The sequence below is a fragment of the Mus caroli genome, chromosome 1 (genome assembly GCF_900094665.2).
Source record: "Mus caroli chromosome 1, CAROLI_EIJ_v1.1, whole genome shotgun sequence".
NCBI classification, from domain to species: Eukaryota; Metazoa; Chordata; class Mammalia; order Rodentia; family Muridae; genus Mus; species Mus caroli.
The window spans coordinates 126,921,343-126,946,031 of record NC_034570.1 but is presented as its reverse complement, the minus strand read 5'-3'; the positions used below and the strand labels follow the sequence as shown (position 1 = coordinate 126,946,031).

At 47.7% G+C, this 24,689-nt stretch overlaps 1 protein-coding gene across 1 annotated transcript in view; it reads right to left on the bottom strand.

Moving 5' to 3' along the window:
* Nucleotides 1-22,121, bottom strand: part of Lmod1 (leiomodin 1) — a 45,860-nt gene extending 23,739 nt beyond the window's left edge. Inside the window, exon 1 of the mRNA XM_021169492.1 lies at nucleotides 21,670-22,121. Within this exon, the coding sequence (XP_021025151.1) occupies nucleotides 21,670-21,930 (261 nt within the window). The 5' untranslated portion in view covers nucleotides 21,931-22,121. The remainder of the gene's footprint in view (nucleotides 1-21,669) is intronic.
* Between the last annotated feature and the right edge of the window lie 2,568 nt (nucleotides 22,122-24,689).

Below are 24,689 nucleotides of genomic sequence, written 5' to 3'. Positions count from 1 at the left end.
TGTTCTACCCACACTGAACCAATGGGCTCCTGCCTCCAGCCTTTGACACCCTTGCTATGGAGTCAAGATTGAGGGGTGAAAGAACAGGCCAAGGGGCATTATAATCTCTGATGCTAAGTGGCCTCAACATGATGTGAATGCTGGGGATTGGAGGGAAGGGCGATAACTAGAGCCAAGAGTCAGAGGTCACCTCCTTAGGGGAAGCCATTTAGAAGTAGTCAAGAGAGAGGCGCTGGGATTATAGACAGGCTACCATGCCCATCGTGCATTCTCCCTTCTGTTCTACAGGTATTCGTCACACCCATTAGATGTGTCAGAAAATAGCAACCATCAATAAGGATGTGGACAAACTGAAATGCTCACACACTACAGACAAGAATATATGGTGCTGCTTGTATTAGAAAGCAGTGTGGAGCTCAGATAGCTACACACAAAGCTACCACAGAGCCAGTAGTTCCGTGCCAAGAGAACTAGAAGAGCCCACAGAAAATGCCCAGAACAGCATCATTCACAACAGTCTCAAAGTGGTTACCACTCAACTGATGAATGGGCAAACAAATGGAAATGTTAGCCACACAATGGAAAACTATTCAGCCGTGAAAAAGAACAAAGTGCTATTCCAAATTATGGAAGCTTGAAATCACATAATTTAAAGAAATCAGAACCCAAGGACTATAGGAGGGTCCAGAATAGTAGTAGTAGTGGTGGTGATGGTGGTGGTGGTGGTGGTGGTGGTGGTGGTGGTGGTAGTGGTGGTGGTGGTGGTGGTGGTGGTGGTGGTGGTGGTGGTGGTGGTGGTTATAGTAGTAGTAGTATACGTGATTGGTGATTGACACAGGGCATATGTGTCAGGGTGCACATACGGAGGTCAGAGGAAAACTTGTGAGAGTCAGGGATCAAATTCAGGTCACCAGGCTTGGAGGTCTGTGCGTTTATGAGCTGAGCCATCTTGTCATCTTGCTAAAGGGTTTGGAGGTTATCAAAGAATAGTTTGGAATTTGGTAGTAAACGTTGTGATTGCACAACTTTTTTAGTATGGTTAAAAAAAAACAAACCAGTCCATCTAACTGCACCCCTTTGGGGCAGTACTGGAGACTGAACCTAGGACTTCACACAAGCGAGGCGAATGCTGTACCACTGGGCTACAGCCCAGCCCTGAACTGCATACTTCAGAAGGGTGAATCTTATAGTATATGAATTATATCTCAATGGAAAGAAAAGCCAATTGAAAGCAATCTTGGCCTTAAATATAAACAAATAATAGAGAAATTACAGCAGGTAAAACCACAACCTTTCTTTTTACCATTCCTTCTTTCCTTCCCTCTGCCCCACTCTTCCTGCCTTCTGCTGCCTTTCCCTCCTTCGTTTCTTTCTATTTAGTTTTTTAAGTATCACTAATGGTGATGCTCCTGCCTCAGTGTCCTAGGTGCTGGGATTACAGGCACAAAGCCACCACACTGAATTCATTTCTTATATTGCTTAAACATTTATTTATTTATCTATCTATCTATCTATCTATCTATCTATCTATCTATCTAGGGTTTTTCAAGATAGGGTTTCTCTGTGTAGCCCTGCCTGTCTTGGAACTCACTCTGTAGACCAGGCTGGCTTTGAACTTAGAGATCCATCTGCCTCTGCCTCCCAAGTGATGGATATGACTAAATTTTTTTATTGTTATTTTTTGAATTTTTCAAGACAGGGCTTTTGTGTAGCCATGTCTGTCTTGGAACTTCCTTTGTAGATCAGGCTGGCCTCAAACTCACAGAGATCCATCCATTTGCCTCAATCTCCTGGGTCCTGGGACTAAAAGCATGTACCACTATTTGTTTTAACAAATCCTATTTAAGCAAAGGACACACTCAGTTTTTCAATTCCATTTGAGACTACAAAAGAGATAATAATTTCTAATTATCTCTGACTTGTAAAGATGTTTTTAAAATACCATCTTATAGCTGGGCGTGGTGGTGCACGCCTTTAATCCCAGCACTCGGGAGGCAGAGGCAGGCGGATTTCTGAGTTCGAGGCCAGCGTGGTCTACAGAGTGAGTTCCAGGACAGCCAAGGCTATACAGAGAAACCCTGTCTCAAAAAAAACAAAAACAAAAACAAAAATACCATCTTATATTGTACATTCCAAAGGAAATACAATGTGAAATTATACACACATACATATACATATACATATACATATACATATACATATACATATACATATACATATACATATACATATACATATACATATACATATACAGCTATATTGTAAAATTGAATGAGACATGTGTTCTCAGGCTCAGGCATGTGAACATTCAGTCCTCAGCTGGTGTCAGTATCTGGTGCACTCTTTAGGAAGTGTCACCATTACTAGAGGAGTCCATTACTGGGTGACCTTGGAAAGCTTAAACTCTGACCCTACAGTTCCAGCCCTTGCTTCCTGCTTTCAGTTAAAGATATGATCTCCCAGCTTCCTGTTTCTGCATACGTGCACACACACACACATACACACACACACACACACACACACACACACACACACGGCCCATGCTGGACCCCTGTCTCTCCAGAACTGGAAGCCAGATTCTGGAGGGCCACAAACAAGCTCCAGGAGCACACCTGGCTCTGCCTCCTCAGACCAAGGATTGTAAGCCATGCAAGCACTGTGCCTGGGTTTTTATGTGGGTCCTGAGGCCTGAACTCAAGTCCTCTCCCTTGTACAGCAAGCCATTACTGAGCTTGTGGCCAATGGTAGCTGTAGGGGACAATTTAAGCCTAGGATGTCTGTCACTTCCCCTGGAACCCATTTTTTGTTTTGTTTTGTTTTGTTTTGTTTTGTTTTGTTTTGTTTTGTTTTGTTTTGTTTTGTTTCTGATGAACTATAAAACTCTAGGTGTGTATGGTGGCTCCAGTGTCCTTAGCAAGAGGCAAGCTGGGAGATCACCGCCTCTTCCAAAGAAAGTTTGGGGACAAAAAGCTTCAAGAAAGACAAAGCAGTTTTGAAGAGAGGACAGGAGTTTCATGAGTTAAATCAAATCTATAGTGAGGGAGAAGGGTGGGAAGGGAAGTCAGGACCCCAGGCTCTCCTGGGCCAGCGGAAGAAGGACTCACAACAGAAAGGCCAAAAGTGCTTTCAGCAGCCGTTCTTCTCAACCTGACAAAGCTGATGCAGACCCGGTCAGACCCCGTCTCAGAGTGGGGTTTTCAGGGTGTGCACTGGGTCAGGACTCTGAGGCAGCCACCAGGACTCAACAGCACTTTGCCTTAACAGATAAAAAATGTTCAAGTGTACTCACTCTCTGCTCTAGCAGAGGAAAGAGGTTGGTTGTGTCTGTTTGTTTTCTGTTGAGTTACACACAATCTGAGCCAGCAATACGGCTCAGTGGGTAAAGGGGCTTGTCACGGAAGCCTAATGACCTGGGTTAAAGCATCAGAACCCATATAAAAGTGGACAGAGAGGGCTGGAGAGACGGCTCAGGGGTTAAGAGCACTGTCTGCTCTTCCAAAGGTCCTGAGTTCAAATCCCAGCAATCACATGGTAGTTCACAACCATCTGTGATGAGATCTGAAGACAGCTTTTTCTGGGGTGTCTGAAGACAGCTACAGTGTACTTACATATAATAAATAAATAAATCTTTAAAAAAAGTGGACAGAGAGAAACGACTCCACAAAACTGTCTTCTGCACACCCACACCACACCCACACCATATGCATACACATATACAGTAAAGTGTTTGTTTTCTTTTAACTTATACATGATTTGTTTCAAGTTAAGGACAAAAGAGAGAATTTAGACCCTTCTTGGACACCAGCTGTATGACCTCAGGAAGGTTCAGTTTCCTTATCTGTCATCTGGTTAAAGGTCATCTTGCCATACCAGGCACACAGGAGGCTCACATGTGACACATATGTACCCACAAGGGTTGACAGAGACAGGGGGTATTAGACTCATCATCACTGTGGCTGAATGAGTCTGGCCATATATGCGATTCTTAAGATGCCTGCCAGGGGGCTGGTGAGATGGCTCAGTGGGTAAGAGCACCCTACTGCTCTTCCGAAGGTCCAGAGTTCAAATCCCAGCAACCACATGGTGGCTCACAACCATCCGTAATGAGACCTGACTCCCTCTTCTGGTGTGTCTGAAGACAGCTACAGTGTACTTACATATAATAATAAATAAATAAATCTTTAAAAAAAAAAAGATGCCAGCCAGGTATTCCATCTGTGTCCGCGGTTATGCAGTGCTTCTCTATGGTTTTCATAAGAGGAATTACCTTGCTTCCCTTGGTGTTGTGTGCATCTGGCATAGCACTTCAGCGTGTGTTTAGGGTGTGGTCTCCTATGGAAGTAGGAGGACTGACTAGTTAGTTTCCCTTCCTGATATCCTCTCTAGACTCAACATTGCCCAAGGCTGGACCCTTGACTACTTTCTGGTTTTGTTGTTTGTGCTGGTAGGTTTGTTTTGTTTTTGTTTTGTTTTGTAGCACTTGGGATCAAACCCAGGGCTTCAGGTACCAGAGGGAAGTCCTACATCAACTGTGCCACATCCCCAGCCTCTGGTTATTTTTAAGTAGCAATAAGTCTTCTTTCCAAGACAGAGGGAACCTTGGTGCATCTGCTCTATCTGTGGTACATACACCCTGGCGTATCCCAGGGAGCTGAGGAAGAGGAAAAGCGCTCTGCTGGCAGATGATCCAACTTCGGGAACTTGATCCCCTGAAAAATAACATTTGTGGCCTCATGTTTCCCCACACTATGGGATGTCTGCCCTGCAAGCTGCCCTGCGTTTCCAGCACCCAGGGAGCCTCTGCTCTCCTCTGGGAGTTGCGTTTCATCGGAGACTCAGCTGGGAGATGAGTGCATTAATGGGTCTATTTATCATCTGCTTTGGCTGGCTTCATCTCTGGGGATGGGTGCCAGAGGCCAAGGGAAGGAACTTGTGTGGAGGCTCTGGAGATCTGTTTGGGGCCTTGGAAAGTATATTTATTGAGAACCATGTAAATGTCCAAATATAGGCAAACGGTTCAATACTGCCATATAGTGGGCCATGGTGACATCCACTGAAAATGATGTTTAGGAAGAATTTTTAATGAAATGAGAAAATGACTAATAGGATAAGCAGGAGAGAAAACTTAGTGGAATGTCTATGTGCACAGAATGATCTCAGGCACAACAGGAAAACAGAGAGAGAAGTCTCTGCTCAAAGGAGGCAGAGAACCTTAATCAGGGAGGAAGACAGCATGGGGTGCATTAACTGGAAAGCAGGGGAGAGATGTCGGGGGTGGGGGGGGTCAGAGTCATCCTCTCCACAAGAGGGACGTGGAGAGCCATGGTGGGGAAGAAGGAATAAGAACAAAGGAAAAAGATGAACTGCTCCCAAAAATACCATAATGAAATGCATTATAATTTTGCTAACTTTTAAAAGACAGAGAGAAATTCATATATATATATATATATATATATATATATATATATATATATATATTCCTTTTCTTTATCAAGACAGGACCTCTCTGGTGTAGCCCTGGCTGTCCTGAAAGGATCTCTGTAAACCAGGCTGGTCTCAAAGTCAGAGATCCACCTGCCTCTGCCTCCCAAGTGCTGACTCTAAAGCCACGTACCACCACTGCCTGTTCTAAGTTATATTTTAAAGAAAGCCAGCCAGAAGTAGCACGCTCTTCTTTTTTGTTGTTTGTTTTGTTGAGACTGGGCCTCACTATGCTGCCTTAGCTAGCCTGGAATTCTTTATGCAGACCAGGCCAGCCTCTAACTCACAGAGATTAGCCTGCCTCTGCTGAGATTAAAGACGTGTGCCACATAAACCAGGCATGGCGAGACACACCTTTAGTACCACACTGGGGAGGCAGAGGCGGGGGGGGGGTCTCTAAGCTCTAGGACACCCAGGGATGCAGAGTGAAACACTGTTGTGAAAACACAAACAAACAAACAAACAAAGGAGACATGTGCCACCATGCCTGGCTCACACTGCTCAAAGCAGGACTGTAGGACTGGAGATGCATCTGAAGACTTCAGCCTGACCCCCTTGACCACGGAAACAGCTGCATCTCCAGTACTTTATGGTCACTGCCAACATCCTTCCTCGATTCTGAGATTAAGTTAAGCTTAGCTGTGGCAGAGGACAGGGGACAGGTGTGTCATCCATCGCTCAGTAGCAGACATGCTCCCATTGGGATAGGTGAGATTTTCAGAAAATGTGGTAGAAGCAAAATGACCTAATGCCAGCCTTTGGTAGATGGAATTCTAGCAGGAAATACCAATCATTAATTCCTCAAAGCATCCATTATAAATAATGAATCAATTTCCGTCTTATGGACTGAGAACAGGGTTGGCTGCCCTGCATCTTTGTGAGAGATATGTTGAAATGGGCTTCCTAAATTCATGTGTTAGAGACTCAGTCCCCACCGGGCGTGGTGGCACACGCCTTTAATCCCAGCACTCGGGAGGCAGAGGCAGGCGGATTTCTGAGTTCGAGGCCAGCCTGGTCTACAAAGTGAGTTCCAGGACAGCCAGGGCTACACAGAGAAACCCTGTCTCGAAAAACCAAAAAAAAAAAGAAAGAAAGAAAGAAAGAGAAAGAAAAAAAAGAAAGAAAGAAACTCGGTCCCCAGTCTGCTGGTGTTGGAGGGTGGAGTCACACGAGCCATATTGGGTCTTGGAGGCACTTGAATGGATTAGTGCTACTGTGGCCGCTGTGGCAGCACAGCTGTGGCGGCAGTGCCTTTCTGGAGTAAAGTTCGTGCCTTTTTGCATGACTGCTAACTCCTCTCCATTCATGCCTCCCCTCCCACTTTCTGCCATGCTTGATGAAAGTCCTCTATCATGGAATCGTAGCTCTCACAGCCTCCAGAACTATGAACCAAATACAGTTCTGATCAGATGGTGTGGTGCGCGCCTCTGATCCCAGCAATTAGCAGGAGGCAGGAGAATGTGGTGTTCAAGGTTATCAAGGTTCACTGTATGAACAAGTTTAAAGCCAGCCCAAGCTACACGAAAGCCTGCCTCAAAAAAGTAAAAGGAGTAAGTAGTGATTTCCCAGTCTTCTGCTCCAGTAACACAGAGGGAGCTGAGAAAATAGTCTTTTCATTTCATTTTTGGTTTGTTTTGGTTTTTGTAGGGTTTAATTCTCTGTGGAAGTCTGGCTAAGAAAGACAGAGGATTGTCAATATTGTAGACTCTATAAGGACCTAATCTTAGCTCTGCCCTTCTTTGCTACTCCAGTAGACATGTTTCCATAGCAGCAGCAGCAGCAGCAGCAGCAGCAGCAGCAGCAGCAGCAGCAGCAGGTTGCCTAGACCTCTCTGGGTCCCACATCTACATATCCAGGCCTTAGGCTCCCTGAAAAGAGATTCTGAGCGCTGTGGACAGCTCCCCTCTGACTCTCTGCAGGGAAATGGGGGGAGGGTCCAGAGGGACACAGGCTTGTAGCAAATTCTCTAGGGAAGCAGTGCTGTTTGTTCCAGGTCTAAGACAAAGCTCCTGGACGCTTAAGGAGGGACCTAGATGATGGGAGCAGAGGGTTCCGCTCACTCGCTCTTCAGTGGCCCTAAGCAGATCAAGGGCCATGGGTGGATTTGACCATGTTTGCTTGGAAGTGTCAGTTTGTGATTTCACATGCCTACAGAGCTCAGAAAGAGACAAGAGAAGGAAGAGAATGGGACATCTCTTCCCAGACATCTGCCTATGCCAGAACATGACGTTTGGACTGATTTCATTGACTGTTCACAGAAACTGGGATAGGGTGGCATGTCACTGCCAAATGCCCCTTCATTTGACAATTTGCACACAAAATTGTATTTTCAAAGAGTCTCAGAGGAAAGCTGGGTGGTGTTGGTGCATGCCTATAATCCCAGCATTCAGGAAGCAGAGGCAGGCAAGTCTCTGAGTTCGAGGCCAGCCTGGTCTTACAGAGCGAGTTCCAGGGCAACAAAGGTACAAAGAAAAACCTGGTCGTGAAAAGGAAAAAAAAAAAAAGTCTCAGAAGAGGGAAGCTCAATCACAACTTTTGTAGACTAAGTGATATTTTTATAAAACCAGTACTTGGGGCCAGCAAGATGGATCAGTGGTTAAGAGGGCCTGCTACCAAGACGAGTTCAATCCCTAAGTCTACATGGTAGAAGGAGAGAACCAACTTCTGACCTCTACAAGTATGCTGTACCATGTGTAACCCCACCCTGATAATAAATAAAATAAAATAAAAATGGCATTTACAATCTTTCCTTGTCCTCTTCCTCTTCAGGATTGCACGGTGAACATGCTTAGCCGTGGAGCCTGGTGACCCCCTCCAACCACAAGCCGTGGTGGAAGAGAAAAGACTCCCCAAAAGTGTCTTCTGACGTGCACACAGGTGATGTGACTCACATATACAAACACATCATACACCTACAATAATAAATCTTCTGGAATTAAAGAGGAGGAAGTAGGAACGAGGGAAGAGGAAGAAGAGGAGGAAAAGGAAGGAGGAGGAACTTGGGGAGGAGCAGAGGGGAGCACTGACATGATGTGTCATGTGTACCTGCTGTGCCAAGTGCCAGACAGTGCAGATGTTGCTGTGAACACAGGATCTGAGCATACAGTTTCAGACTGGAGGTCTGGAAAGTTTTGTTGGTTTATGTGGTTGGTTGGTTGGTTGGTTTTGTTTTTCAGTTTTTAAAATTTGTTTTCAGACAGGGTTTCCCTGTAGCCCTGGCTGTCCTCAAACTCACTCTGTAGACCAGGCTAGCCTCGAACTCAGAGATCCACTTTGTCTCTGCCCGCTATGTGCTTAAGTTAAAGGCACACCACCACTCGGCCAGGGAATCCTTCTAAAGAGGATGTCAGTGAAGTAAAGGCTATAGAGACCTAGCATCCCACTTAAGTGATGGAACTTTCAAAGGCACTGAGAGAGCAGGAGAAGGCTTGGCAGCTATGAAGAACCAACGGTCTCCAGCTCCTGCAAAGGGTAGAGGTGAAGGAGAAGGGTATTCGTGGCTTGAGAGTGACAGGCGCTGGCTCACCAAGGCCCTCCTAAGCCATGCTAAGGAGGGTAAATTTGATCATAGAAGCTCTGTTGAGCAACTGAAGGTTTTTCTGCAGGGAGGGGCGAGATCATGATTTCATCTTATAATAAGACTCTGGCAGCTGAGGCCAGGATGGCTAGGTTGCAATGTCGAGAGCAGAGACACCAGGAGAGAGTGAGTCTGGTTGGTGAATGGAAGCAATGGATGTGTAGGAGAAAGAAGAGCTAAGAGATCACAGGGGCAAAACAGGCAGGATTCTATCACTCATCAAGTCTGGAAACTGGGAGAGAGAAGAGGGCTGCCTAACCTCCAGGGCTGTGTCCTCGGTTCTGGGTTAGACGGTCCTTCTATTGCCAAAGTGCAGACTATAGAGGAAAAGCAGGTTTACGAAGAAGGTGGGGTGTCGATGACTAATTTATTTTTAGACGGGTTAAATTTGAGACACTTGAGGTATCCAAGAGGCAACTGAATGATCTAGAACCCAAAATAGAGATCTAGGCCATAGATAGAGGCTGAGCATGGGGTTGTAGCTGTGGCTGTAGGGCAGAAGGCATCTGGGGAGACTGCAGAGGAGACAGTGATGTGCAGCCGTTACAGGGAGCATCGCTTCCCTCGGCAGCCAGGAAGGAACAATTAGAAAAAAAAAGGGGAGCCAGGTGGATGTGGTGTCTTGGTGCCACAGAAGTGTTTTAAGAACAAGAGAAAGGCTGGAGAGATGGCTCGGAGATTAAGAGCATTGGCTGTTCTTCCAGAGGACCTGGGTTCAATTCCTAGCACCCACATGGCAGCTCACAATTCTCTAGAACTCCTGTTCCAGGAGACCCAATACCTTCACAAAGACATGCATGAAGGCAAATCAACAATGTACATAAAATAATTTTTTAACAAGTAAAAATAAAACAAAAAAACCCCAAGAGAATGGCCAGACAGACAGTGGTGGCTCAAGCCTTAAATCCCAGAACTCAGGAAGCAGAGGCAGGTGGATCTCTGTGAGTTCAAGGTCAGCCTGGTCTACAGAGTGAGTTCCAGGATAGCCAAGGCTTCACAGAGAAACCCTGTCTCAAAAAACCAAAGCATATGGCTTAGACTTAGTAATGGAGGTCCTAGGCTGTGTCATCGACACTGATAGCATTGTGGTGAGGTAGATGCTCAGTGGGGATGCTTTTTTCTGTAGCCTGGCTAGGAGGCAAAAGAGCTGAGCTGAGCCCTGAGGACAGCAGTCTGGGATGCTGCAGCCCAAAGAAGGGGCGCAAAGCACCCTTGTGGAGGCAGGAGTGAGTGAAACCTAAAGTGGGCGGAGCCAGGAGAAAAGAAGCCCTTTCAAAGGGAGAACAGAGAAGAGGGTTTGCATTCAGGGTGCTGATGGGTTTTCAAGCATCTTCTGTTGGCTTCATGTCTCTCTGTGAAACGTGGGCTAGGCCATCTTTTTAGGGTGAAAAGAGATGATTCATAGAGCACGGCTGCCTTTTGAAATAACGTCTTCGGGAGTGAAAGGGTCATGGCGAGAAGTCCTAGACAGCTCTGAGGCACAGCTGAGGACCTGGGCTTTTAATTCACCGAGGCGCTGGTAAGGATCGCCGTGACTAGAGGTTCGGGTGTGGCTTTAGAGATACTGACAGTCGCACCACACCGAGGAAGAAACAGATTGGAGAAGATCAAACCTGAGAGCTGAGAACAATGTTTAGAATGACTCAAAACGCAGACATAAGCTAAGGAGGAAACTAAACCAAGAGACTCCTGAAAACTGAGCTGAGGAGACAATGGGCTGTCACACTGGAGCAAGAGAAGAGAAGGGGGAGGAGGCGTGAAGTGGAAAACCTCTTCTTTTTCTTCCTTTTATTTATCCACTTTTTAAAGAAAATGCAAAATAAATAAATAAATCTTTTGAAAGAAAGAAAGAAAAGAAAAGGAAAGGAAAGGAAAGGAAAGGAAAGGAAAGGAAAGGAAAGGAAAGGAAAGGAAAGAAAAGAAAAGAAAAGGCTGGTGAGATGGATCAGCCAGTAAGAGCACTGACTGCTCTTCCGAAGGTCTGGAGTTCAAATCCCAGCAACCACATGGTGGCTCACAACCACCTGTAATGAGACCTGACGCCCTCTTCTGCTGCATCTGAAGTCAGCTGCAGTGTACTTATGTATACTAATAAATAAATCTTTGGGCCGGAGTGAGTGGGGTAGACCGGAGCAAGCAGAAGTCCTAAATTCAATTCCGAACAACCATGTGAAGGCTCACAACCATCTGTACAGCTACAGTGTACTCAACCACATAAAATAAATAAATAAATAAACAAATCTTTTAAAAATATGCATTGGTGTTTTGTCTGCATGTCTTATGTCTGTGTGAGGGTGTTAGATCTTGGCGTAACAGACAGCTATGAGCTGCCATGTGGGTGCTGGGATTTGAACCCAGGTTCTCTAGAAGAGTAGTCAGTGCTCTTAAATCCTGAGCCATCTCTCCAGCCCCTACTTGTGTTTTGTTTTTGTTTTTTGAGACATGGTTTCCCTACTATATAGCTCTGGTTTTCAAAGAACTTGATTTGTGGACCAGGTTGGCCTTGAACTCACAGAGATCCACCTGCTTCTGCCACCATGCCCAGCTAGAAGATGCTGTTCAGATCTTCATGGTTGGAAAGCTGAAGAGTCCAGAGTAAAAGAACCTAGCCTGAGCTTTAGGAAAGTGGCTGACTCTTAGAAGACTGGGTTAGGAGAAGGATGCAGAATATAGCCAAAGAACATGGCTGTACCCTGACTGCTCTCAAAGATGGGCTCGCCTGAAAATGACCACAATGGCTATCTGCCCAGTACCCGTTGTTGCAAAGCATGGTGTTAGATCACCTCCATCTTTTTAAATCTCATCTTCATTAAAACTCCTCAAATCAGTAGCATCATCCTTTGAAGTAAGTCGAGTGTTCCTGAAATGTAAACTCCACACGTAGACACATACCAAACAGAAAAGAAGTCACGAGTGGGAAAAACGTGTTCTTAGTATCCTGGTTTACAATAGCCCCAGACTGGAAACGTCCCACGTTGCCATTAACAGGGAGATGGAGTAAATACATTGTCGCATACTCATGCTGTGGAATATTGCACAGGGTGGATGTATAAAAATGTGGTGATACGTCTTCAATTCCAGCACTCTGAAGGCAGAGCAGACACATCTCTGAGTTCGAGGCCAGCCTGGTCTACAGAGCAAGATCCAGGACAGTGAGGGCTACACTGAGAAACCCTGTCTCAGAAAACAGCAAAACAAAACAAAACAAAACAAAATGCTATGGATGACACCACTGTTGATTTTACCGACAGCGGAGTAAAAGAGTCCAGAGAACTCTTCCCTTAGGAGTCCATAAAAACAGACAAAACCAACCTATGGGGCTGGAAGTTGAGGTAGGTGTTAGCCTTGGGGAGAAAGCTTGGGTGGGTGCTGTGGTACTGTTAAGCTGATATTCAATGTCCTGATCACTCTGGTCTGTCACCCAACTCTGTCTACACTTCTGCACTGTGCACACTTCTGCACGGCTTTTATGTTGTTGTAAAGCCTGTGTGGGGGAAGGCCCACTTTGCAAAGTACAAATGCAATACGGAAAAGAATAAAAAGCAAAAGAAGTTAACGCTTATATGTATGCTAAGCGCTTGTCTGAGGCCACACAGTGTCTGAAGTCAGCAGAGAAGTCACCATGTTCCCTGACTTGACTTGGAAATCTGTTCAGGTCCCATCTCTCAGGTGTCAGTTGGGTACTGGGAAGGAACTGTGTGCTCCCTCATGCCTGAGCATGGGTGGCCTTGAGGACAGACAGATGCACATGAAATAGAAAGTCTACGGGGCTTTTAAGCCTTTCTGGCACAGGTTGTAGTCTGGTGACAGCTTGCAGGCCAGATTTCTTGTCTAAAAGTGTTTTCCTGTTTTCTCTACCTCTCCCAGGGAGCACTGAGCATTCTTCTGGTGGCCTAGGCCTTGATCTCTGACAACTGTGCAACCTCCTAAAATTCTCCCTGCTTCAATCCAGCCTATATATGGCTGCTCCTGCTGCCTCCCCAGCTCACGCAGTGCACATGTCAACACATCAGAGAACAGCTTCACCACCTCCTCCCCACACCTGTCAATCAAGCTGCATCACTGCTATCTCCTTCACTTTCCCTCCATGCAGTGGTGAGACTCTGCCTGGCATGCAGACCTGCCAGCTGCTGTGAGCTCCATCTCTTCCTTACTCCTTCCCCAGTGCCATCAAAGTGTTTCCTTCTGCTGACTTATTCCTAACAGCAGACAGGCAACAATGTTCCCTGTCTCTAAAAAGTCCTCCCTGTTGCCACATTTACCTTGGCTTTCTCTCTCTCTTTTTTTCTTTTATTATTTTATTTATTTATTTATTTATTTAGGTTTTTTGAGACAGGGTTTCTCTGTGTAGCCCTGGCTGTCCTGGAGCTCACTTTGTAGACCAGGCTGGCTTCAAACTCAGAAATCCGCCTGCCTCTGCCTCCCAAATGCTAGGATTAAAGGTGTGAGCCACCATGCCCGGCCCTTACCTGGCTCTCTTGATTGTGTTAGAGTCTCTCTCTCTCTCTCTCTCTCTCTCTCTCTCACACACACACACACACACACACACACACACACACANCTCACTTTGTAGACCAGGCTGGCCTCGAACTCAGAAATCCGCCTGCCTCTGCCTCCCGAGTGCTGGGATTAAAGGTGTGCGCCACCACGCCCGGCGAGGCACACATTTCTTTCTCGAATCTGTATACACTGTTGAGTCTACTCTTCACTACAGTGCAGTAACTCCATTATTCGAGTGGCATCCATGATCTAGGCAGGGTGGCTGATCCCCTGCCTTCTTTTTCTTCTTAACCCTCTTAGCAATAAGGACAAGGTGGAGAGCAGAGAGCTCTCTTCCCTGACTCCTTTTTCCTACTTGCTTCTATGAGACCACCAGTCACCCCCAACCCCCCGTCTATTAGATCCCTCTCCTCTACCAATGCCCAAATATCTGCTCTCTACCTACACCCACTCCCTAAGTGATCCCTTCTAGGCTCATGGTTTTAAATATTATTCGAGGGGTGGAAAGATGTCTCAGCAGTTAAGGGCACTTGCTGCTCTTGCAGAGAGCAGCTCGCAGCACCCAGCTCCCAGTCATTCATTACTTCAGTTCCAGGGAATCTAATGCCTTCTTCTGGCCTCTGTGGACACCAGGCACACACACGGTGCACAAACATAAAACAAATAAATAGAAATAATGCTTTTGTTTTAGGCTTGTTTTTCAAGACTTGGTTTCTCTGTGTATCCCTGGCTGTCCTGGAACTAGCTTTGGAGACCAGGTTGACCTTGAACTCACAGAGATCTGCCTGACTCTGTCTCTCAAGTGCTGGGATTATGTACGCTCTGTGTGTGTGTGTGTGTGTGTGTGTTTACAGTCTACCATGCTGGTTAGCTTATGTTAACTTGACACACAAGCTAGGGTTATCTGGGATCAGGGAACCTCAGTTGAAAAAATATCTTCATCAGATTGGTCTGTGGGGTGATTTTCTTGACCAGTGATGGATGTGGAAGGGCCCAGCACACTGTAGGTAGTGCCACCCCTGGGCAGGTGGTCCAGGGTTGTATACATGGGTAAACAGGGGAACAGGTCTTGGAAAGCAAGCCCGTGAGTGGCATCCCTCCACAGTGTCTGCTTCAGTTCCTGCTACCAGGTTCCCACCCTGCTTGAGTTTTCACCGTGGCTTCCGTTAAGGATGGACCGTGAATGGACTGTGACCCAGATGTGCGAACCAGATAAACCCTTTCCTCCCCAGGTTGCTTTTGGTCATGGCCCAAAGACCATTGTCTCCAACAATAGAAAGCAAAGTACACTATCTATCCTGACTGTGAGAATGAATGTAATCTGTGGTGACAAGGACAATCTGTATGCTCTTCACCCTGTCTTAGCATTTAGAAAATGCCCAATATAATAGAATAGATATTTGACACATTAGTGATTTAGTAGACTCCTCCTTGTCCTTATGAGCATAAAATGTGATTTGTGAATTCTGTGTATAAAGGCAGTAAAGAGCCTGGAGTATGGATCAGACAGAGCCTAGGTTTAAAATGTGTGAGGCTCTGGGTGCTATCCATCCTTAGCACTGACAGAGCAGTGGTGGAGAGAGGGAAGCATATGTGGTGAGCAGGGGAATGAGTGGGCTGAGGAGGACCAAAGGAAGGCAAGAAACAAACATCCATGAGCCTTCAGTACCAGGTTTCCAACCCAGCACACGCCTTGGAGCCTTTGCAGGTTATTGAGCCTTACCACTCCCCAGGACCAGGCACTTCAGCTTCCATTTGACAGATACTCTGGTGGGTACAGTGATTTGTCCAAACCACACAATCAGCACAGTAGGCTGAGAGTCCAGGTCTGCTTGGATTCTGACAATTCCAACCTGTCGATTCTATACATGCAGCACCCATAGTACCTCCTGGAGCCCTGCTCCAAGACCAGTGCACCTCAGTGCAGGAGACAGGCATTTTGCATTCTGCTGTCCCTGCCCCCTGCTCTGGAGTCAGGGCTGATGAGATAGCAGAGCCTAGGGATCCTGAACAGGGAAGAAGTGAGGGCAGGAGAGGGTGGAGCATGGAGCAGGAGGCCTTTCTATTCCTAGCTGTTTGTAAACAGTGTCCTGACGACCTGGCCTGGCCTGTGCAGTGGACCCCAGAGATAGCTGAAGCCAAAATTCCCAAAGCAGCCCTGGCTTTTCTGAGATCATGCTAGGTTGGAGCATGGCTGACAAGGAGAGCTCTCCATACCTAAACAGCCCCTCGGCTTTCTCTTTCCCGCTAGCTCTCAGAACCAGTAAACTAGCATGGGTCCCTGGGCCTGGGATGAGAAGGAGGTGAAATAAAGGTAGTTCTATGACATCAGGTGACTGGAACCAGGCAGTAATCGAAGACAAACAACCCTTGACTCCTTCCCTAAATTACTTCCTTGCTTTTCTCCTTTCCCCTCACCCTCTTGTCATTACCTCATTCCTGAAGACAGAATGTTTTCAGCCTTGTGAGTTTTTTTTTTTTTAAATGTCGTTTTGGCATCTGCATAGGTACAAAGCCTGAAGAATTTAGAGTGAAGAAAGTCTCTCTCCTGGTGAACTAAACTCTCAATACTTGATCCTGTTTAATCCTCCAATAACCCTTCGAGGCTGATTTTTATCATTCCTACTTGACAAGTAACAGAGCTGAAGAAGCTAAGCCGATGAGATGGGGTTGGTAATGCCCTTGGCATCCGCACATGATAAATAAGTCAATGTTCTCTCTCTCACCTAAGGCACTCAGCTTCACTGGCACTGTGAGGGGCAGAAGCAGAACCCAAATCTGCACCTAGCCGAGTCTAGGTACCTATGGTTTTTTAGCTCCTGCCTGGCCCGGCTGCAGAGAAGCCCTGAACAGGGACATATACCCTGGCTGTCAACCACCTCTTTCTGTTGCTTATGCCTAGTGTGGTTCAATAAGCACAATACAGCCAATGTGGACCTTACCCTAGGAATAAGGACATTCCTGCTTATCCAACTTGGCAAGCACATAAATATCAGCTTCTTGCTCCCTCTACCTCTATGCCTTGTGACCCTTGTTTTGAGTACACACACACACTCGCACGCGAGCGTGTTCTTGTGCCCTGCAAATCTTTCTCAGTACCTGCCACTCAGGGCTTGCCTAGTCTGAGTCAGCTGTGGAAATGCTGGCATGAGCTGACACCATCATTCCACAGTCTCCTGGAGGAGGGAGAGAGACTGGGTGTGCAGATAGGCTAGATGAAAGCTTTGTCTTCCTCATTTGATCCATGTCTGGGGACCATGAAGTCCCTGAAGCCCTGGTGCTTCCAACTCTCCGTGTTGCTAGCCGCTGCCTTTCTTGATCGGTAGCACTCAGACCGCATTGAAAACCCCCCACCCCCTCACCCCCCACGTTCCTCTCCTTGTAAATCTTCCTCACTCCTGTCCATCATTCCTCTGGCTTGCCCACCTCTCATGTTTCCTATCCTGCCAAGCTCTCAAGTTCGCAGACTTGTTGTTCCAAGAAGGGGCAAGCATCAGAAGCCATGCTACCAATGAGATCCAGTTCCAAGAAGGGGCAAGCATCAGAAGCCATGCTACCAATGAGATCCAGGTTTTTTGTTTGTCTTGTTTTTTGGTTTTTGTTTGTTTGTTCGAGATAGGGGTTCTCTGTGCATCTTTTTCTGTCCTGGAACCTCTCTGTAGACCAGGCTAGCCTTGGACTTACAGAGATCTGCCTGCCTCTTCCTCCCAAGTGCTGGTATTAAAGGTGTGTGCCTCCATAGCCTCGCCACAAATTCTTTATATAGTATGTACACAACCAACAAAAGATTTTTAAAAAAACAGCACGTTGAGACAAACATCTGTAGCTCCCACCACCCATCTGAAGATAAAGTCAGCTGCTTTTCCCAACTACAGATAGAGGTGGGTTTTTTTGTTTTTTTGTTTGTTTGTTTGTTTTTCGAGACAGGGTTTCTCTGTATAGCCTTGACTGTCCTGGAACTCACTCTGTAGACCAGGCTGGCCTCGAACTCAGAAGTCTGTCTGCCTATGCCCACATGCTGGGATTAAAGGCGTGTGCCACCATTGCCCAACTTAAAAAACAAAAACAAAAAAAATCATGGCTAGCTTTTTCTAGGTATGTGCTTGTGTCTACCTGGGTCACCAAGCGCCCATCACCCTCTTCTGCCCTCTCTACCCTAGCCTCCAGGGCTATTTTGAGTGTGTACCAGTTGGGGTTAATCTCCTTAATCAGTGAGCTGTGCTCCCAACTAACCCAGCTATCTGCAAAGGGCACTCTGGGGGTTGGTGCTGCGGCCTCAGGGATTCCCATTCATGAAGGGAGCCCGAGGGGCCTGGAGTTGAATGAAGACCTGGAGGAAGGGACTGTAGAGGCAAATGGGCAGAGGGAGACTGGGGACAGCAGTGGATTGCCACAGAGTCTCAAGTTAACCTCTAGGGAAAAGCTAAAAGAGCTTCCTCCACCCCCTAGCCCAGCTGCCCTGGCCCCTGACCCCAGTTTCGTACAGGTGCTAATCCTGGGTCCCTGTCACCCTAGGGAGAAGGACAAGAGAGGCAGGCTGAGGGCATCACCCCCCCCACCACCACCACCACTTGGGAAGGGAAGAGAATAAGAGTTGACCTGTGGTGATCAGGTCCCTGAAACATGAGACAAGGGCCGCCTCACTCCACAGCTGGCTCAGGCTCTGGTGAGGGCTCTGTCTTCCACCTGGGCTAAGGAAGAACTCCCAGAGGACCAGCGAGGAACCTGGCTGCCAGATCCACCCCATTTACAGACAGGGACGAAGCCTGCCTCCAGCCTTCCCTGAATCTCCTGCTAATAAAATTCATTTCATAAGCAGCTGGGAATCTTTCGTATGGAGGTCTTATGTAAGTATTTGCCTCCTGAATAATATATGCTGGTGAGAGAAACAGCCAGGAAAGCAGACTGCAAGAAAAAGAGGGGCAGGGGCTGTGTGGCTCCACAGGAGGGCAGATGTTTGCTGTGCTCAAGGCCCTGGGTTCAGCCTCCATCACCCTGACCCACACTGTGGCTCAGCGGGAGGAAAACTGCTTGCTGTGCAAACCTGACAACATGAGTTACGTCTTTGGAACCTACCGTGGAAGTAGAGAGCTGACTCTTGAAAACTGTCCTGTGACTTCCACATGCACGCCATGACCCACGTGCACCCCCTTCCTTAATGATAAATGTCCTGAAGGGTAGAATGTCACAATACAAGAATGTTCAATCAAGGTGCCCGCCCGGCTTTGCCTAAGAATCTGGGATGACCATCTGGAGGTGGTGACCTGGAAGAGGTATGGGAGGAATATGCATGAAAACTACCCTAAAGAATCCAGACGATCCCTGGAAAATTCCAGCCCAGTGAGGGCTACGTAGCCCAATCTCTTTCATGGTCTAGACCCTAGCACTCCAGCCACAGTCTAAGTTTTCCTCCCAGGAGAAGGTGAACGGGCCTGCTTACCACTCTCAGTTCCTAATCAATTCTTTCCTAGTATGGCTAGTTTCAAACAAATGTAGAGCTCACTGTGATGAGCATATGAACCCACACTCCCATCCCTGTCATTCTAAAGCAAGTCTCCCAATTCAAGCCATTGTCCCAAGAATATTTTATTACTTATGTCTAAAACATAAACATAGTCTTTCAAAAGAATGTTCATAATGCCGCCATCCCACCTCCAGGAATCAGCTATAGTTCCTATAACTTTCCGTAGCCAACAGTTGGTTTAGCAGTTAATGGTATTCCTCAGAAAGTAGGGAGACCAGCCAAACGGCCACAGCCACTGTTCCTCTGACAGCACACACGCACACTGGGTCGTACCTCTCTGGGGCTCTCACATGTAGCTGCTGTGTGACCCTAATGGAACAGAGCTGGTCTAGCATGCACCAAGACCTCGCTGTGTTCAACTGTGTAAGTGGGGCACAGTGGCTCCTGGGGGCAATCCCATTGCTTCGGAGGTAGAAGCAGGTGGATCGGGAGTTCAAGGTCATCTTCACTAAGCTGTCCAGTTTGATCCAAGCCTGTGCTATGTGAGAACTTGTCTGAAACATAGAGAAGCAAGGGCTGACATTGCCTCCCTTCCTTTACTCTGGTATTCTGGGTGACAGGAGGAAGGACAAACTCCAGCATCAGGCAGATCAGTCGTCACCTCAGCTGTGTCGCTCTGGGACAAGTATGTAGCCTCTTCTCCGAAGACTGTTAAGGCTTATGAAAGAGAAGGTTCTTGTGGTGGGTGCAGAAGGTTCTCTGCAGCCCATCTTCCTTCCACAAGCCGGGCTGATTGGTCGGCTCACTATCAAATCAATTGGATTACTACCTGCAGGTCTTGAGAAGAGTGAAGGCCCAGGTAGTGAGAGCTGGAGCTAGTTCCCCAGCCTGGAGCTGACACTCTACTTGAGCACCCAAGCTTTGCCTTGTCTCTGGACACTAATTAAAGGGACAAGTGTCTAGACTAGGGGGTGGGCAGGGCGGGACAAGGGCAGAGATTCGCTTTGGGCTAATTGCACCAATTTTTGAATCCCTTTACTAAGATGAATTAGTGATTGCGCTGCTGCCACTGACAGAGTGCTTGTGTGCCAGGCTCTGTGCCAGGCACTCTCCATCACCCTCTCAGTTGCCTCAACAGCCCTCAAGGCAGGTGCTATTATCCTTGAGATCTAGGTAGCTTGGGAGTGACTTAGTCGCACAGACAGGGCCGCCAGAGTGGCTGGCACTCATACAGGGTTTTCTGATACTTAACCACTAGGCCCTAACTTCCCCATCATTCCTTAATAATAATGCTGAGGAGGCTACTTATTAGGAAACTCACACTCCCCCAGGCTGACAGACACTTCTGCCCACTACTCAGTATACATTCCACAGTCCAGCAGGCCACTGTACTAACACACACCCTTTACCTGCATGAGGGGCAATGGGAGAATTGTAACAGACTATCTCTAAAAGGCAAGGATGGTCCTGAAGGCAACACCTCTGACCAAAGACGCCTTCTCCCCCACCCTCTATTGCTTGACTTGGCTCCATTTGGAGAAATAAGTACATCCCTGGGCAAAGCCAGGAAACTGGGGGAGAGAGAGGAGAGAGTCTGGGCACAGTATTTACTAAGAGCAGAAACACTGGGGAATGAAAGTCCCAGGAGCACAAGAGTCCCTCTGTGCTCTTTGACCTAAACATCTTGCTTTATAATTAAGTAAGGGCTTGAGTTTTAGGACTGCATAGCTCAAAGGTGGCACCCTCACATGGCATGTGAGAGGCCCTGAGTTTGGTTCCCAGGGCTGAAAACAGTTCTGTTTGACCTCAGCCTCCAGAAGTCACAGATGCAAGTCAGCCACTGGGCCCAGAGCCTGGGGGACGGAAGAGAAGAACAATACCAAGCTTCAGAGAGAATGTTTGGGGGGGGGTGTTGCCCCAGAGAGAGCGCAAGAGGGGGGATGCTGTTACAAAAGCATCAAGACCTTGACTGAATTTCATTTCTCTGGTTCCTGTCCTGGGTCCCCAGCCCTTCAAAGACAGGCCCCCATACCTGGATTGATTATTTATTCACCATTATCAAAGCTTTAAAAGAAATAACCACCCTGCCCATGGGGTAAGAATTCCTGAGCCCCTTGGTAAAGTCCTGAACGTGGGCCCCGGAGAATGGATGGCGGGGACAGAGACACTGTGTCTCTATGTTCCACTGTGTCTCCCTACATTCCTGTCCAGGCTCTTAGGAGTTGGGCCATTCTGACCCATCAGCTCAGCTTTCTCTTCTTGAGTGCTAAGAGACACAATTATCACCCCAGTCTTTCTCCCTCCTCCCCAGCACAGGACGGAGGTAGAGGGAGAAGAATACTGAGACCGGGATGCTATCAGCTCAACAATGAACTCTTCAAGGACACCTCTCAGCCTCAGCTCCCTTTTTCCCCCCCGATTGGAATTTTGAGAGGCCATGTCTCTCCAACATATCCAACTTCTGCTTACAAGGCAAACTAAGGGCAGAGGTTCACACTGTCGGTTTAACACACAATAACCTCTTCTGAAGCATCTGGTCTCCTGTCAGTAAGAACAGCTCTTCTGAAAAAGGAAGGGTTTCTAGTCCTGGAGTCAGGGGCCCCGCCCTCCCTCCCCACCCTGCTTCCCTCCAGGGTGTGTCACTCACATCCACAGACATCTCTCTCTGGATGAGTTTCTTGCTCTCCTTTTCACAGAAGTTGAGCATGGCTTCCCGGTTGAATGAGCCCGAGGGCTGTTTGTCCGTTTGATTCCTCTGCCGCAGCCCCACCGGGATGCTCCCGTCTGGGTCCACCACATCTAGTTCCTTCTCCAGCTCCTCCATCTCTTCAGGGGAGAGGGTGGACAGCAGGCTATCGATGTCGGGGTCTTCACTCACCTGCCGCCGATACTTAGCTACTTTGGACATCTTGGCAAAGTGAGCAGCTGCTCCTACCGAGTGTGGTGGGCTTGCTGGTGGTAGTAGGCAGGGAAGGGACGGGAGCCCGAGTTCCTGTTGGAATTGAGTGGGTTTGAGTGCAAAGCTCCAGCTAGGTGAGCACTGCAGCTCCTTGGGCCCTGCTGTACTACAGGTGCTCCGGGGGACACAGCAGCCTCCCTGCTAGTGGACCCTGCTTGGTCTAACCAGCAACCAATAAAACCTGACAGCTGCCCAGCCACAGAGGAGAAGCCAATCCCCAAGCCAGGGGGCGGGCCTGCCTCACGGTCAGAGCTGTTTGAAACTTGAGGACATTCCAGGGAATCTTGGAGCGCTGTGTGACCAAATTTAGTACAGAGCAGTTTAGCCTTTTAAAGACAAGGGGGCCACGCAATGAGAAAAAGAGAGAAAAATGCAAAGGCTGGCAGAAGCCGCGGGACACTGGAAGCCAGGGTAGCAGGGACCGGGAGGTGAGGTTCACTAACTTGCCAGCCTGACAACAAGCTCTGTTTAAGAATGTATTTTCTGTCACTGGGTGGTCACAGCCACCTTTCTACTGTATTTGGTAATTTTTAGGGGTGGGTGGGGGACTCCCCGGAGTTTACAATCCCAGAAAAACAGAAATTCACGATGAGGGGCAGCTCTCAAAACCGACCCACCGGTACCCTTGAGAACCTGAAAGCGGAGCATCAGTTGTCCTAATGCATGCTCACCACCTCTCAGGAGAATAAGAGGATGGGCGACAGGGTGCAGGTGGGAGTGGGGGGAGGGGGAGGGCTGAGTGGCATCCTTGCTATGCGCACAAAAATGAAAATGTGAAGGTGTGTGAGGAAGAGGTGGGATCTGCAGGGAGGAGGAAACTGAAAGGGCTCTCAGTTTCCAAGGCCCAGAGGCTCTTGGGAAGAGGATTGTAACCTTCCCGGATTCCCTCCTCTGCAGGGACATCTGTAGCCAACCTTCTCTGGGTGCACAGAGGAGGAGCCAGCAGGCACCAGCCACATACAAATCTAGAGCACAATTTAGCAGTGTCTTAAGGGAAATGCAGTTCTGGGCCCCTGGGAGATACTGTTGCAACAGGTCTGGCTTCTTTCATAGAAGAGCTTTCCGCTACTCATCCATCATGCTGCCTGTGCAAGACTCAGAGACATTCAATCCCCTGCCCCCCTCCTTCTTGCCACAAAATCCCTTCTAGAAGCTCTGGTGTAACCCATCAGGGTAGGTGCTTCGATCTTTCCTGGCATCTGTCCATCCTAAGCCAGAGAGAGCAAGTCACTTGATCAGCATTTGCTGAGTCCAAAGATCATCTAGGACTAAGACTTAGCCACAGCATTTAGTGCCCGCTAGCTCAGCTTTAGTTTAAGGCTGAGCAAGAGAGAGGCTGGTGCTGCCTGGTGAGGTACTGCCTGGAAGGTAGAAAGGAGGCAGGCAAACCCCAAAGGGTGAGTGGAGGAGGGGCTGGAGAACCCTGGCAGCTGGATTCCGGTCACATGCCCATCAGCTAATAGCACTTGTGTTGCTCTGCCGAGAGAGTAGGTGATGGAACTAAAGATACCATCTAGTGGGAACCTGTCATTGTGGAGCCCACAGTCGGTAACAATAACTGCTGTGTCTGACGAGGAAATGTCCCTCACAGCCACGCATATCCATGCTTGGTCCCTAGCTAGTGGCTCTATTTGGGATGTTTTAGAAACTTCAGGACGTGGGGCCTAGCTGGAGGAAGTGGATCACCAGGGGTAAGCTTTTAAAAGTTCGACCTGATTACAGGTCCCTTGCCCTCTCTCTGCTTCCTGGCAGTCATGAAGGGAGCAGCTCCCGCTGCCACCGCCTCACCGCAAGCTCCACAGCAAAGAAGCCAGGAACTACTGTCTGGAATCCCTGGAACTGTGAGATAAATACTTCCTCACTTTGAGTCTGTATGTCACATGATGCAAAAGCAGGAATAGCAGGACTGCTACTAAACAGATGGCTTCAAATAATACGTTTGCAAAATATTTCAAAAGAAATGTGTAGAAGCTGGGTGTGGCAGCACAGGCCTTTAATCCCAGCACTCAGAGGGCAGAGGCAGGTAGATCTCTCAGATGGAGGCCAGCCTGGTCTATAGAGAGTTCCAAGGCAGCACAACGACAGGGTCTACAGTGGTAGCCAGAGCTACACAGAGAAACCCTGTTTCAGAGTGCACAGGGCTATGAGGAAATACAACAGAAGAGCACAGAACAACACAGACAAGACCTTATGCTCTTTGGGCTAAAAGACCCGCATTGGGTCCTGTTTCTGTGACCCACTGACCATGTGACCCTGAGTAACTCCCTTCTCTACCTGTAAAATAAGAACAGCAGCAGTACCTGCCTGTGTTGCTGACTCTCCCATCATGGTTATAAACCCCTGAGAGTACAGCTGTGGGGAGAAAGAGTTCTTCTGACTCATAGCTTCAGGAGGGGCTTAACCCAGCACAGCAGGGGTCATTGTGGTGGCATGTGACAGGCTCTCCTCCTCCTCTTTCTGAGGTATGTTTGTGCACCTCCACCATAATAAATAAATGCGATTTTGAAAACTTTAGATGCATCAATTAATGGAGTTTGTACAAATTCTATTAGAAGGCAAAGTAAGGTGACCATTACAAGAAGACTTGAAACTGGATGAATGAGCACAGTATTCATTAGTAATTGCTACAGCTACTTATATTTGCCTTCCTTTTAAAAACATAGTTTTTATTTTAGGTGCATGAGTAGTTTGTCTGGATAATGTATGTG